Source organism: Centrocercus urophasianus, unplaced genomic scaffold, assembly GCF_019232065.1.
Source record: "Centrocercus urophasianus isolate 14NV4802_14NV808 unplaced genomic scaffold, USGS_Curo_1.0 seq_10, whole genome shotgun sequence".
In the NCBI taxonomy this organism is placed as follows: Eukaryota; Metazoa; Chordata; class Aves; order Galliformes; family Phasianidae; genus Centrocercus; species Centrocercus urophasianus.
The window spans coordinates 42,742,315-42,757,578 of record NW_024884142.1 but is presented as its reverse complement, the minus strand read 5'-3'; the positions used below and the strand labels follow the sequence as shown (position 1 = coordinate 42,757,578).

Below are 15,264 nucleotides of genomic sequence, written 5' to 3'. Positions count from 1 at the left end.
AAGATGAGTGCATAATTTAAAACTGACCAATTTCAGAGGGTGTAGCAGGTACACTCACAGTTTGTTCTGGTTCTCAAACTACTGCTATAGCCCATAATTGTTTTCCCTTCAAATATGGAAATTTTTCTTCTAAAACAGGAAGGAACCCTCACTGCGAGCTCACTGTATTTAAAACACTTTGAAATTACAGGATCTAAATATAGATTTCAGACCGTCTTTAATGTTCATCCTTCTAACTTTACTCTTTACAGACATTTCAAATTACTGGAGTAGGGTGGAGGCCTTAAGATGAATTTGTCTTTTTTTTTCAAAATTCTATATTAAAAAAAAATCAACAAAAAATTTTTAGTACTAAGCAGATTTTGTAATTTGTTTCTTACTGTTGTTGGTAACCTTTTCTTTTGATTATCCTCAGAAATGTTTCATAATATCATTTCCACTTTAAATTCACTATCTAACATAAAAATATGCACTAGAATTACTAGAAATATTTTTTTTATCATTTGCAGAGAACACAACTGCTGCTGAATAAGCACACTGGAGAAAGTATATAAGGAAATTGGATGAATGGCACACAAAACTTTATCACTGTGATGGCAACTTCAAAGTATGCAAGAAATACACTCCACAGAAATATATATAGGTGGGAGAATTGGCCTGAAACATGCATACATATGTATCATCACCAAAAAATCACTCGAGAACCTTGACACTGAAGCACAAATTTATTTCACCTGTCCATGATGCCTTAAGGAACTGAGTCCGTAGCTTGGGACATACTTTACAATCAGTCTGTCTATGAGACAAGAGATTTTGTTTCAGGGTGAGCCCTACACTGAAAGTTTCTGTACTCACCTTTCCAATGGGATGATCCTCACAAAATGCTTGGAATGTTCTTCCCTTTGAACAGATGAACTAGGGCAAGCCAGCTTAAAATATGACTCATGATTATTACTTTAGAAATACTTCAAGCAGTCACTCCTTGTGTTAGTACCATCTCTCATAGATATAAATCCAGTAGTCCTGTCCTGCTAATTTCCCCTCTTTCCTCTCTTTACTAGTAGGAAGGGGAAGAAATTAGCTGAACAAATTTGAAAGTAGAGAGCTGTAACATAACTTCATGATCATTTTGATTTTTCAAAAAAAAAAAAAAAGGAGTTTAACCATTTTTCTTTCAAAGTCCAAAGTGGGAAAGCCAAGCACCATATGTCTTCATTGGGACAGGGATCTAAAAGATGAAGCAGAAAACACTACATGAAATCCTAACCTCACTTTACTCTCATTGAGAGACTGACGATTTCATTTCAGAAATTGAAACTGTCAAGCAATCTGATTACATAGGGGAATGTAAACTTGAAGCAATGATTTCATATTGTAGAACATTGCATATGAAAAAGACCTTTAAAATGTTGTGTTTGTATCTTACTATTACAGTATTTTCTAATAGTTTGCAAATAATTATATATATTCCGAGGCTCATGGCAGGATTTACATTTCAGTAGTTCATGCTGAGCATGATTTTGTTCCAGGGCTCTGAGGGTCTCTGAATTTGTCCCTCATACATTTCAATTCAAAATAAATCTAGATGGATTTTACGAAGACTGCTTCTGAAATGCAACGTGACTAGGGAGAAATGAAGAGGGAAGGAAGGAGTTTAAACTGCAATACTGAAACAAAAAATACACGGGCGTATAAAATAGTAAAAGACAATCAGAACATGTATTTATACTAAATTAAAACTTTATTGACTAATGTTCTCCAGACAACATGATCCAATGGACTATGGTTGCAGACATGCAATGAAGTTGAACACGACAGTAGTTTAACATGGAATGTCAAACAAATTAATATACTGTAGTAAATGAAACCATTTATCTGTGTTGCTGCAAAATGAAACCAAGCTATGTATTTCCTTGGTCAATCTGTGTTCAGCTAAGAGGCAATACATTTGAAGAAACTGGTAGATTTCTTTAGAATTTATTTCAAATAAATTATCTAAAATTGTGTTTTATTTTTTTTTTTTTTAATCCTTTCAACTTCACTTGCATTTCAAACAAAACCTAAGTGTAAACTCTAAAGTTGCTAGAGCCATCTAGAAAGACCTAACTGTCAAACTTGGAGTGGACATTACAGTTCAGTAAATGCAAATACTTAGTATAAGAAAAATACCAGTTACTGCAAAAGTCATGTAGGCATATTTTATTATTAATCCAGCACAAAGCATTTCTTCTAAGTTTTTCACATAAAAGACTAAAGCTTGCTTACAGTACTACAACTTCTATCGTTCAAGCATCATTATTACCTATCAGGGAGATTGGCTAGATGACCGAATGGGTCTTTTCCATCCCTAACTTCTATAAAGAAAATCATTCATGCCAGCAAGAAGATGGGTCACTACATCTTGAGCTTGATCCTGTAGACTTTGCTCAGGCAAAACTCCCGCTGACTTAAAAGAGAGATTTTCCAGAGCAAGACATCCAGGATTAGGCTTTTTTTTTTATTTTTTATTTTTAAAAAAGCATCCATTTAGGATACATGGAAAATATTATATAGAATTAAAAAAATATATGACATGTGCTTCACTTGCATTGAAGGAATCAGAGAATGTAAACACCATAGTGGCCCACACCTTCACAATATCCATGAGCAAGTGTCAACTGCAAGTAATCTGTGTGCATATGCTTCTCAGTGTATGCTTCCAAGTGTGTTTTGTGTACACCTTTACCTCCATATCCACACACACATGTACACCCTTAAAATACATAAAGGTGTGATAAAATTAATTGGAGTAAGTTGCTTGCCTGTCCTAATGCTTAAATCTGCAAGTGACAGCCAACTGGGTTTTGTATGATGCTAATGAGACTGCACGTGAACAGCAGGACATGAATATTGCTGTGGGCAAAAGTGTGGTTGCTGGTTCTAGGAGCGTGGAGCCATCCCACTTCCACCTATGCACATCACTAAATCTACCTGCATTAAGAGCTGGAAAAGCAGGTGACCAAAGTACTTCTTGGTGGGCTTTTTCTGAAATTTGAGTTGTAGACTGTCCTCACAGAAGCCTTTCAACAATCTGGAGGACTATGCAGGAAAGTTTACCTTCAAAGTGCACTTATTAAGAATGGAATGTTCTTGACAGGGAAATGATCAGAGACAATCCTGGATTTTTTGCTTGTTGAATAGGAAAAACCTTTTCATCTTCAGACAGCACTTCACCCTGACAAATGTGAGTTCAGTTATTATTGGGTTTTAGAAGATTCTTTAGAAACAAACACAATAGTACGCACATACACATACACTCAGATATTTACAGCCTTTCTAGAAAAAACAACCCCATACCTTAGTAACGACTACTTATCTTTTTCTTTTTTTTTTTTTTTTTTTTTAGTATTTAAATTCTTTAAACCAGCTACATTAAATACCAATGTGTATTGTACCACCCCACACCAACCCCATATCCTCCCCAAAAAACAGCAAGTATTTTAAAAGTTTGTTTGCCTGTTTGTTTTTACGATTGTTAAAATCTCCTGCTTGAGACTGTTAAGTACCACCTCCACTGGAACAAGATCAGCACTGACTGCATCTTCCAATGCACGTCGTTTCATAGTCGAGCAAGTACTGCAGTGAGAAGCTTAGATCTCCAGGTCGTCAGGTCGAGGCCTGCTGCTGGCTCGGCTGCTGGCTCTGCTGGGAGGCCTCTGGTCCACAATGGTGAGGGGTTGCAGCTCGTGACCCGACGCCAGTTTTTTCGTGTTCTGGTGCTCATCAGGGAAGTCGAAGGGCTGGGCATGCGAGTTGGAGATGGTGCTGCCAGCCTGCCCCATCCTATTCTGCTCCGCGCTGTAGTTGGCCCAGTTTTGCTCACTGGCTTGCTTATTGTAGTTACGACAGGAGGAATTGTTCCTGTCTCCGGTAACAAGCTTGTACCCCGGGGGAGACATGGGAGACAAGGGGGCGGTTGGTGAGGAACAGCCATTGTAATATGCATATTTGGGGGAACCACAGTCCTTGGAAGGGCTCATCGTGCCACTGTGGGAGTAGGGGTCGGTTTTTCCTTTCACACGATCCTTGACACCCTTGAAGAACACGTAGAAAAGCTCAATGATGTTCAAGGCAAGAGACACCAAAGACACTACCAGCATGAATACGATGAAGATGGTTTTCTCAGTTGGACGGGACAGGAAACAGTCCACCCTGTGAGGGCATGGGTCTCGCTCACAAGTGTAGATGGCACTCAGGCTAAACCCATAAATGTACCACTGTATCAGCAGGAAAGCCACCTCGAAGACAGACTTAAAGAGGATGCTGATAATGTAAGTACGGAGCAGTCCCCCACGCATCTTTACCTTGCCATGCTCCTCAATACCATACTTGAATTTCTTAATTTCTATTTGTTTGAGGTGCATATCCACATTCACACCATCATTTTGGACCACCTTGAGCTCTTCTTCTCTTTTGTTCAGCTTCTCTTCTTTCCTCATCACGTAGAACACGTGCGCCAGGTACAAGAGGGTTGGTACAGACACAAATATGATCTGCAGAACCCAGAAACGCACATGGGAGATGGGGAAGGACTTGTCATAGCAGACGTTCTCACAACCAGGCTGTTGAGTATTGCACCGAAAAGCAGACTGTTCATCTCCCCAAGCAGACTCGACTGCTGTCCCCAGTAGCAGAATTCGGAAAATAAAGAGGACAGACAGCCATACTTTTCCTCCTGCAGTAGAATAAGCTTGAACCTTGTCAAGAAGTTTTCCCAGGGCACTCCAATCACCCATCTTCGCGAGATATCAGCTAAAGAAGGAAACAAAGGAAAAAAAAAAAACAACTGATGGTTAAGACAGATGTTTAATACTTTTGATGAGCTGAATCACACACAGATCAGTGTTAACCATATGCTAAGAGTTAGCTTTGTTTTAGTTCATGTGCTTCACTCAGTCTGCAGGTGGAGTGGCAAGTATGGGAAACTGTAAAGATAAATATTTTATGATGTCTCCAAACACAATGAAAGAAAGAAGTTCCTAATTTCAGTCATGTTTTCAGGAAGTCCATGAAAAACCCTGGTTGCCACTGTGGTTGGCTAAAACCAGCTTCCTTGGTGGCAGCTGCAGTTCAATCACCAACATCTGCCGCAGGCTGAAAACAGCTGTGACACACCACTGAAGCAGGATGTGGAAGCATTTGGTAGTACTCCCTGAACATACTAAGAATAAATGAAAGATTTCTCTCTTTTCAGTGTGTCTCATCCATGGTTATTTATTTAGATACTCATTCTTTAAAAGAGCAGGAAAGCAAAACATAGCATAATCTACATAAAAAAAATGTACTGAGTTAATGTTAGGGTCAGATACCTAACATTTCACCATTACAAATGTGCACAACATTTTCCATGGCAATATAAAATTGAGCTATTGCACACATAATAAATACACTGTGTGTGATACATCTGAGTGTAGCTCCTAATGATGCAACGTTCTTACTGCATATTGCTTCAGAAAATCTTGTTTTCTAAATTAAATTTATAAATAAGTATTTGCAGCACAAAGATTGATATTGGTACTCTTCACCTACATTTTTATAAAGGAACCAAAAATACTAAATGCATCAGGCACAGCTAAGCTTATGTTACCATATTGGAAGAACTGGTTTCCTGGCTGTCTGTGGCTTCCTTGATTTACTGTAGTTTCAACTCCCCATTTGCATCTTTTTAGATTTAAATTCCTTCACTTCACTTTGAAAGGAAAAAAGATTTACCCAGGAAGGAAAGGCAAGTGAACACTTTCTAAGGCTACTCCTAGTGAGCGATTTGCAATCCAACTGTAAAACACAGCAAGTTTAAACTGTGTCTCTCAACTTGAGTTTAAGTTTCAGGGAAATGCACCACTTCTCAGGGATTTCCGAAAATACACGAGGTGACAAAAAAAAAAGTGAAATATTCTACTCGACGTTCCAGATTCCTAGGAAAAACAAAGCTCAATACATAGTTTTTATCAAGTGGAGAATGGTAACCTTTTCTGCTTAAAAACCCTATGTTTTGACTTGTTCCGCATGAGCACACGCGAAATCGGGCACCTACAAGAAAAAATAAGCACAAAGCATCCCTTTTGAAGCAGATGCTGCTGGGCAGAGATGTTTGTACCATGCATGCTGAGTAATCTCTTTCCTGTATTAATAGTTCTGATAATGTTCAAATAGTTTCCTTCCCATCACATCAAGGATATATTCCCTAGTGAAGGTTATGTATAGAAAACAAACAAACAAACAAACAAACAACAACAAAAACACCCAATTTCTGGATAATTCATAAAATAGGAAATTTTAATACCAAAGAGATTTTCTTTCACAGAGTGGTGACTCACTGGAAACAGAAGGTTATAAATTTGGCATACTCAATCATAACAATATATGCTACGCCAAATAAGAAAGCACTGTCTTTTCTGCTATCAGAAAGAGTCAGAGAATAATGAGAGCCAAGTGTTTAAAGTACTTGCTCCGACTGCTCGGAGGTGCCAATTATTTTCGATCCCCTGCAAAATAACCCAAGGCCGCTTCCGCAGCCCGCCTGGTCAGCTCGCTCTGAAGTGCAGAGGAAGTTTACCTACTGCGGTGAACAGACCCTTCCTCACATAATTAGTTCTTCACATGAATGAAGTCCCATCAAAGGATCAGGCCCTCTTCAGACTTTTAAATCTGGAAGCCTTGCTGGGAGGGACGCCCAGCATGTTTCTTTCCAACACACACTTTCAGGACACATCCATTCCCGGGTTTAGTCATTCCCAGGAAAAGATTAGTTTGTCTTTATTGGTTCAGTTTGGTAGGAAAGACGTCAGCACACGAGTATAGAGGGCTCTGGAAAGGCAGGAATGCAATACGACTGGGTCCCTCCTCATGCTGAGACTGTTAAAACAGAGAACAGTCTGTAACTATACAGCACGTGAAGTTTGTTTTACAGGCAAACTTTTCTCCACGTCCTAGCAGTGGAAGTGGACAGAAGGAGCCTTTTTCAAGTAACAGCTTCTTGATTTAATTAGCCAGCTTTTAGATGATTTGGAACTACCGCATTAACAGACTTTCCTCAGACTAGGTGTACTTTTTTACTGTCTAAATGTTATTTCAGATTGAAACTTTGATTAAGAAAACAGAGGACGTGTTATTTCTAGGCAGCTATATATTGTTTGTTTTTTAATTACACACCACTCTGGTCCATTACATGATTTACTTCAGTTTTGACCTACCTAATCTCACACCTGCAATATTTTGAGAATTTACTACCTATTTTTTAATTTACTTCAGCATGCAAAATTGCTAAGTTTCATTTATATCCTCTGGCAATATAAACTCCAGGAGGAAACATTCCACGCTTGAATTACTCATACATAGTTTTGAAAAGAAACTTTTTTTAAAGAGATCAGTTACACGCTAGCCTCTGCCAGTGATAAAAACCCCACGTCAATTCAAAACATTGTGCTGTTAATCAGATAATCTTGTGGTGGCACAAATATATTATTCCTTCACTTAAGTGGATTCTGTTGCTTTATGAAACACACTACTTTGTTTTCTTTCAGGGAAAACTCATTCACAGGACATAACACCTTCACTTTTCGGACACTGAAAGACCATTTTTATTAACTGATTCCAATGTATGTTTGTTAGGTTTAAGAAAAGCTTTTGCATTAAACAGGTATTTAAATGTTTTAACTAGTAAATAGTTTGAAACTGATGGAAGATTGCACTCAAAAACTATTTATTCAGCATCTAGACTTCTTTTAACAATCAAACTTCTTTCAACAGTTCCACTGAATAGCACAGCTTGATCTGAGGGACTGGTGCAATTTCAGTAGTTCAGGAATTTTAGGATATAGCTGATGATGCATACACGCGTTTCATGAGTTCTGATTATTACTTCAAAGAGGTTTTTTGGGGGCTGATAGACTAATGCAGGCCTATTAAACTTTTTAAAAGATGGATTTCTTCCAGATTCTACTGTGTGTGGGTAAAGATAGGAAAAAACAACACAGAGCAGCAGGAGATATTACAGCATTCATCTACATGGGTTTTGGATGATCACATATAGAAGAAATTTGACTTGTAAGCCACAATTAAGAAATCTGAGAACTATTTTTTATGGACAGCATTCACCATGCCATCTGGTTCATATTTTCCATGAAGAATAATGCAAACTCGGTGTTGTGGTAACATGTCCAGGTCTGACTACAGGGTTAGAAGGTCACATGCTAGTGGATGGAAGCACAGAAAGGGTAAGAGCGGGATCTAATGTGGGATTTTGCAGCTGAAGCAGTTGGAAAACAGGCAAAATCTTTGCTTTTCCTACAAAAATCCTTGCACACATAAAAAATAAGTGGTCTACAAAAGAGAAGATTCTGGACCTTGAACATCAATCAATCTGAGTATCTTCTAAAAGCAACCAGCACTGTCAAGAAAAGAACTGAGGCGTACAACTGAAAGCATTTAGATGGGTTGGAATAGGAAAGATTGGTTTTCTGAAATCCTACAGAAATGAGCAAATGTCAGAGATTCTCCTGGAAAGCTGTAGTTCATTTGCAGGTCTAAAGATGAGCCTCAGTTCATTTCATCTGCCAAAGATAAGATGCTAAATGGTTGCAGTAGCTAGAATTTAAAGCGTCAGAAATGTTTGCTTTCTCAATGCTCACAGCGTTGGTGGTCACTTGTGGATCTTCTCCACAGGATTTTCTCTCCCATGTTGTACTCTCTACACCCAATTTACTTCTTAAGCATAGCTGCAAAGGGGCCCAAAGCAAACAGAAGTGCTTTCTTCGGCACTCTCTAGTTGTACAACTAAAGTCTCCCCTCTGTATTATTGCCTATATTCACCCCTTTTTTGACTCGCTTGGGAACTAGGAGAAGAAACACTGAATTCCTTGAGGGGCCGTCAGGCCCTCTGAAGATCGTGCTTTCAGGTCTTGAAATCTGGAATCCTAGTAAGTGCATATGGCATAAACAAGAGGCCAGGTGCCTCCATGTGAGATAAGCTCAGCGGGTAGCATCGAGGGGGGGAAACCAGAAACTAGGGAAAGAGAGCAATATCTGATGAAACAGATGTTGCTCAATGTCATCTAACCTTCCTGTGTGCCCACAGGAATCCTTGGCCTAATCCAGAGTTCATTTCTGAGACAACTAAAATTAATCTCACAGACTTGCAGTATGTGAAAACTGAGATAACTTCACAGCGCTGGATCTGTTTGCACTCCTGAGTGTGGAAGCACTCAGACTTATGCCAAATCCCTGGCGTCCCCTTCTTCTTCCTCCCAAACTCCGCCTGCTGCTGCCCATCTCCCATTTGTACGCTTGTAAGGTATCATGGGTCAGTGCCAGTGTTTGCCTTTGAAGTTTTTGAAGGAAGCACTTCAGTAAACATCTCAAAGACCAGAGGCTTAAATTCAGCAGTGCAGTGTGCTGTCCAGATGTGAAGCAGGCAGGAAGAAAAGCTGCACTGAGTCCTGCAGCTCACTCCCTGTACGGGCACACACACGCAGGCACACGCAGGACTCAGGCCCAGGTGCTCATGGCTCACTTTCCCCATTGCCGTGGGCTCTCACACTTTTAAGATCTGAAAGAATTCCTCAGACAAAATATGCTCCTACACAAGGCTCGCTGGTTATCGCAAGGCAAAATGCGAGGACAAACATCAGCACACAATATTCCTATTTAAGAGAGCTTGCTACTCGATAAGATAGGTCCCGTGCCCTGTGCTCCAGCTGCAGGTCCCCCTCCCTGCCTTCTGGTGCGCTTCTCTCCCTGCTGGCACGGGGCAGAGACCTACAGAGTGGAACCACGCCAACTCTTGCAACTTGAACAGCTTTTGAGCTCTCTGAGAGATGCTGCTCAATCATTCCTTTTCGCCACGTTTTGAAAGTATTTAAGCCTTCAAGGTAGTATAAAAGGAATGTGTCACATCGGGATTATGACACTGACTGTGGATATTCTTTCACAAAGCTCCTAAACAGCTTTCATTTATAACCACCCAGGACTCAGTAACCTCGCCGGAGTGGTAAGACGTATCATGATATCTCACATTCCTTCCCTAAAATCCCTTTACCGAGGTTGCTAAAACAGAGTAACTATATACAAACTAGGTTACAAACCCGTAACCCACGTCTGGATTTTATCGCATCTATTATCAGAGAAAGGGGGAAAAATCGCCAGGAAGCCCACGTGGAAGTCACCACGTTCTTAGCAGCAGCATTTAACAAAGCACCTAATGAAGAGCAGCGAGCAGCCATCGGTGGGATCGCCACAGGAAAGCGGAATGCGTGGGGCAGGAGCGGGGCGCGCTGCGCTGAGCTGCGGAGAGGAGCGGAGCGCACCTACGTTCCTTCTTTCTGGGTCAGTACGAGGGGGGGCACAGACTTCACCAAAAGGAGCAACAAGTCCTCGGCTCCGCAGCTGCAACCTCACCGCAGCGCCTCTCCCCGTGGAGCGAGGTCGGAAGTTGAGGGAAGTGTCGTATTTTTAGAAATGTGTAAAAATATGACAAAGGAAAGGAAAGCACGGCGTAATCCCTGCGAGTTTAAGTCGAGTACTTCGGGACAACTTTTTATTATTACATATATATTTTTAAACAAGTTCGACCATTTAACGCAAAATCCTTAGAGTGAAAAAAAAAGTTTTTAGGAAAAAAAAAAAGAGAAAAAAGTGTACACCAAAAGACGAGAAAGGAAAACTTCCAACTTACCGCTGCTGATGAGCAGTGCGAGTGGCTCGGGGTACTTCTCTGGAGGGTTAAGGGAAAACGGAAGACCACGCTCAGGCGCTCGGACCTGTCTATTTAAACTTTAAAAGTCTACTCCTGCTTTGTATTTTTCATCCTTCCTTCCCCACCAGCGAAAGAAAAGTGCTGATACCTCGTAAAAGTTTTTTTCTAACTTGGAACACGGGCAGAGCTTTTAACAAGTTTTCTGACTGTGAAAGAGGAGGGGAAAAGGAGGGGTGGCAGCCCAGGAGGAGGGGCCCCGCGAATGGAGCTCAGGAAGGTGGGGGGAGGAGGGCGAGAACTGAAGGCGCAGCAAAAACGAGCCGGGGCAGAGGGGAGCGCCCCGAGGTCGCCGCTGCTGATGCAACAGAGCGAGGGCGGGCGGGCTGCGGCGGGTGGCTCGCTGGGACCTGCCCGGCCGGGCGGCACCGCGGGGAGGGGGCGGCGATGCGTGGGGGCACCGGGGGCTGCGGCGTGCCGCGCTGGGCTGCACCTCGCCTTTCCCACCCCTCCGCCCAGTCGGGAGGAAGCCCTCGCAAAGTGCCCCCTGATCCTTGGTGTTCGTACGGCTTTGTTTACTCGGGTCCGCTTCCTTTACGTGCTCGCGTGGAAGTTCACACGAGGAGCGGTGTGTTTGCTCCTGCACGATAGATCCATCGCGAGTTTTTTAATTATTGGTGCGTGTGTGCATGTTCGTGTGTACATGCATCCCATGGGAGACATGGAGAAACGATCTTACATTCCAGGAAACTCTTTCCAGGAAATTTCAGAAAATAAAGTACGGCACAGAAACTCACTCTTCAGTAGTTGAGAAGAAAGGTTCCTGGTAATTGTTCATTTCATTTTTTTACAGAACATGAACGTGCTCCAAGCTAATCTATTCAGAATGAAGATACTTGGCTTTGCTCCTGATCAGCTTGTGATTAAATACTCCCTACAGAATGCATCTTCTGTAGAAGAGAGATTAATTCATTTCTCTGTGAGTGTTAAGCTGCTCACATATGGAGTCCAAACTGTGTCAGGAATTGGTCGTGTACCCTTTGTGTAGTGGGGTGTCAGCTCCTCTGGCGGACTGCAGAAAAGCTGCTCTACAAGTGGCTAGTGGTTGGTAGTTCGTAATGAAGGTTCATTTTTTGGGTTGTACCAGATTAGTTTGGAGGTTTTAATTCCCAATTTCTCATGGACTATTCCTGGGCTTTTTCATGCTAAATACTATAGACGAGCGTTTTTTGGTTTTGGTTTTGGTTTTTTTTTTTCTCTTTAAAGGATGTAAGAAAAGGGAGAAGTCCAGAAGTGGCCACTGAGAGGATCACAACTAAAGCTCCTTCTTACAATCTGTTATTGGAGTAATCAACACTGTACTCTATAACACAACATAGATATCCCATCTCAGTTTTCGAAGCCTGTACCTAATTCTTCTTCACAGAGAACTCGCTAGATGAAAGAACCAAGACAAGGCCTTTGTAGATAAGCTCAGCAGGGAGCTCTGAAGCTGCGAAAGAGACACACGATCCAAATTCTTGCTCTGGTGCATTTGCAGCAGACCACACTGCCTCCTGTGTGAGAAGAAGAGACGCACTGCAGCTTTCCACCTTCCTATTACCTTCTTCAACTACAGAGACGTTGGTTCCCTTTGCTTAGACACTGCCTGTTATTTCTGACAGCATTTTTAAGTTTTTGCATTTGTTGAAGTCACATGGCAGAATAAAACCTTTTCTTTATCTTCTCTGATTGTTGTTTTAAAGTCTTTTTTTTTTTCTTTACGTTTTGAGAAAAAGGAAAGTGGCAAGGAAGAAATGGAGCTCTGTGCTTAACAGGTGCTGGTTACTTCTTCAGAATTAAAAAATGGTAAAATACGTAACAGCCATAGACCCTCACTGCCTTCTTGAATGTGGTATGGGTAGAGAGCAAGGCACACACATCGCTGCTGCTGCTGCCCTGTGAAGTTCTGGTTATTCTGGCACAAAGCACAAAACACCAACAACGTGGCAGCATGCTGAGACAGGGAGATTTGGTACTGTTTGTGTTGGTGCTGAAAACCTCCCCCCTAGGAAAGCAGCAGTTTTCCAGGTGAAACAAAAACAAAAAGCACAAAACCCAGCAGAACGAAACACTCTCCCTGCCTTAGATTATAACACGGTACCATAGAGTGCTATCATTCCCTCCCAAAGATCAGAGGGCCTAGCGTGCCTAGTCTTGCATTTTTCTCTGTACCTTCCTGCATAGGCTCTGCAATTATTGAAGCATTCTGTTTTTAAAGAAGCACCTGGAAGTATTTCTCCTCTTAAATAAACAAAAAGTGTTTGTGAGAAGCCCAGCGCTCATTGAGTCCACTTTACATGAGTAAAACACATATGTCAGGGATGAATAATTTTGCAGCAGTAATGAACATAAGACTTGGCTCTGATACAGCATTATCCACATGAAAAGGGAAAGTATTTCAAGCCTTCACTGTGATACAGTGAAGACTCAAGAATTACGAGTCCTGACAAAAACGCCTTGAAGAGGTCTTTTGTAGATGGGAAGTATGTGTCCATGATCACATAGCCTATTACCAGAGCACACTCAGCTTCAGACACTGCAGGGATCTACAATTACACAAGGTGACCAAAGAGTCTCACACTTATTTGCACCGCAAATGGGGAGAAGCTTTTCAGACTGAACAAATGTCTTCACACGTTCACACAGCCCCTCCTCAGCTGAAGCTGTGTTCAGCAGGGAAGCAGGGGAGCAATGTTCTTAATTATAGACTGAGAGATGGGTAAAAAGATCACACTTCAATTTTAAGCTTTATATTGCAGAGTACAGACTCTTGACACCACAGAAATGAAGGTTTGGGGGCCCAGAGCTCCCTGAGGCTAATCATGCCTTCCACTGACATTCTGCATTTTGGAGCAAATGATACTGTCTTGTGAAGCAACATTTCAGCATGGCAGGGCCAGGACTGCAGAACCTGTTTGTGTTTGTTAGGCAGCCTGCGGCACAGCCAGTGAGGGCATGCATACACTGCAACCGAGATGCAGTTCCAGAGCCCAGGCTCTGTCCATTCCCTCTGCCCGGGGCTTTCACACACCAACATGAGTCCTTGGTGCAATAAATGAAAGATAATACTGCTGCTACTTTTTTTACACACTTCTTATCAAAAGAGATTCCAGTGGGTTATGTAGTTTTTCAGCCCTTGACATAGATTTTTGGTTAATTCACAGCCATGTCCATTGTTTTCTTTCTATTTGTTACCTGAATATAAATACAGAATTCTATACAAAAACTTTTTTCCTTGTCTCTTCCCCAAATATTTTCTCTGAAATATTGTAGTAACCTGAATCACCCAGAAAATCCCTGTGAATATTTCGTTTGGAAGACTCTCCAGTCTTTTGACCATTACAGAATTTCCTGTTGATACCAGTGGGGTTCACGGTCTACTCCCAGTTAGGGATGTCTGTGATTTATGGAGTTCTTAAGACAAAGAGCACGCCTTCACTTGTTTGCAATTTGCTTGCAAAATTCACTTCCCAGCACTCCCATGCACAGTACTGTCCTCATCCTGTGCAATTTGGGAGATGAGTCCACGAACTGTATGGTGAACTGAAATGAATATACATATGTAATACAGATTTTCTTGGGAGCCTTTCAAAGCAGCTGTGCAGTCACCCACGTCCCAAGATGGCATGTAAGCCTCAGCACATTTTCATCGATATCCCTTCTTACACGTTTGGCTTTCAGAACAGGCTTGTGAATAATGCGTGGCCCTGTTTCCTGTCCTGTTGAGGTAAAGCTTCTCAGAATATCCAAGGAACAATAATGTGGTATTTCTTGATTACCTAAGCACATATATGTGCAGACTAATGATGTTTTTTAAAGCAGCCAGTGGTTTTTCGCTTGCTTAAGGAACTTACATCACATAGAAATGTAATATTGCTTGGAAGCTGCTGGCCACAGTGCTTGCCTCTTCTGTCAGCTGGAGAGGCTGAGATGGAGCCCATGGGAAGCTCCTGTGCCTGGCACTGCTGGCTCTGCAAAACAGATCCGTCCTCTCACGGCTTCTTCAAAGCAAAGGCAGTTCCTACTCATTAAGGCAGTAGCTACTTGCACTTTGTGGCACAGCACACACCATGTAAGAGAATATTTTCTGACAATAGCGATATTAATAATAAAAAGGAGGATAATCACGAGATCCTTCCTCTCTTAGTGAGCACGCTTGCTAATCCTTGTTGAAACTGGTCTCTCTCAGATTCCATTGGCTGGGGGACTATTTCACTAGGGAAAAAGAGGCTGAGTCAGCACAAGATAAATCCTGCTTTTACTGATCTCCTTGCCAAATAAAAAAAAAAGAAGAAAAAATCTCCCAAAAGCTGTTATTTTAAAAGGGATCCTGTTAGAAACATATCAAGACTGAAGCACCTCAGATGAAGTTGTGGAGAAGTCACAGATGCCATCAGACCTGAGTCCAATTCACAGTATTAAGCACATCGTCACTAGTCTCAAAATATTTTGCTCTGTTATGCAGCCATTTGTCTAGAATCTCAGAGTGCTTT

At 41.6% G+C, this 15,264-nt stretch overlaps 1 protein-coding gene across 1 annotated transcript; it reads right to left on the bottom strand.

Annotated features, from left to right (window-relative positions):
* Positions 1-1,722: 1,722 nt before the first annotated feature.
* GJA1 (gap junction protein alpha 1) lies at positions 1,723-10,946 on the bottom strand. Its single transcript, XM_042815689.1, has 2 exons — positions 10,712-10,946; positions 1,723-4,791 (listed from the first exon to the last, which is right to left on the bottom strand). Exon 2 carries the CDS (start codon positions 4,773-4,775, stop codon positions 3,630-3,632), a length of 1,146 nt encoding a protein of 381 aa, XP_042671623.1. The 5' UTR covers positions 4,776-4,791; positions 10,712-10,946; the 3' UTR covers positions 1,723-3,629.
* Between the last annotated feature and the right edge of the window lie 4,318 nt (positions 10,947-15,264).

What these genes read in the sequence shown, in the direction of transcription:
- GJA1 (XM_042815689.1), bottom strand. Translation starts at nt 4,775, where the DNA reads ATGGGTGATTGGAGTGCCCTGGGAAAACTTCTTGACAAGGTTCAAGCT.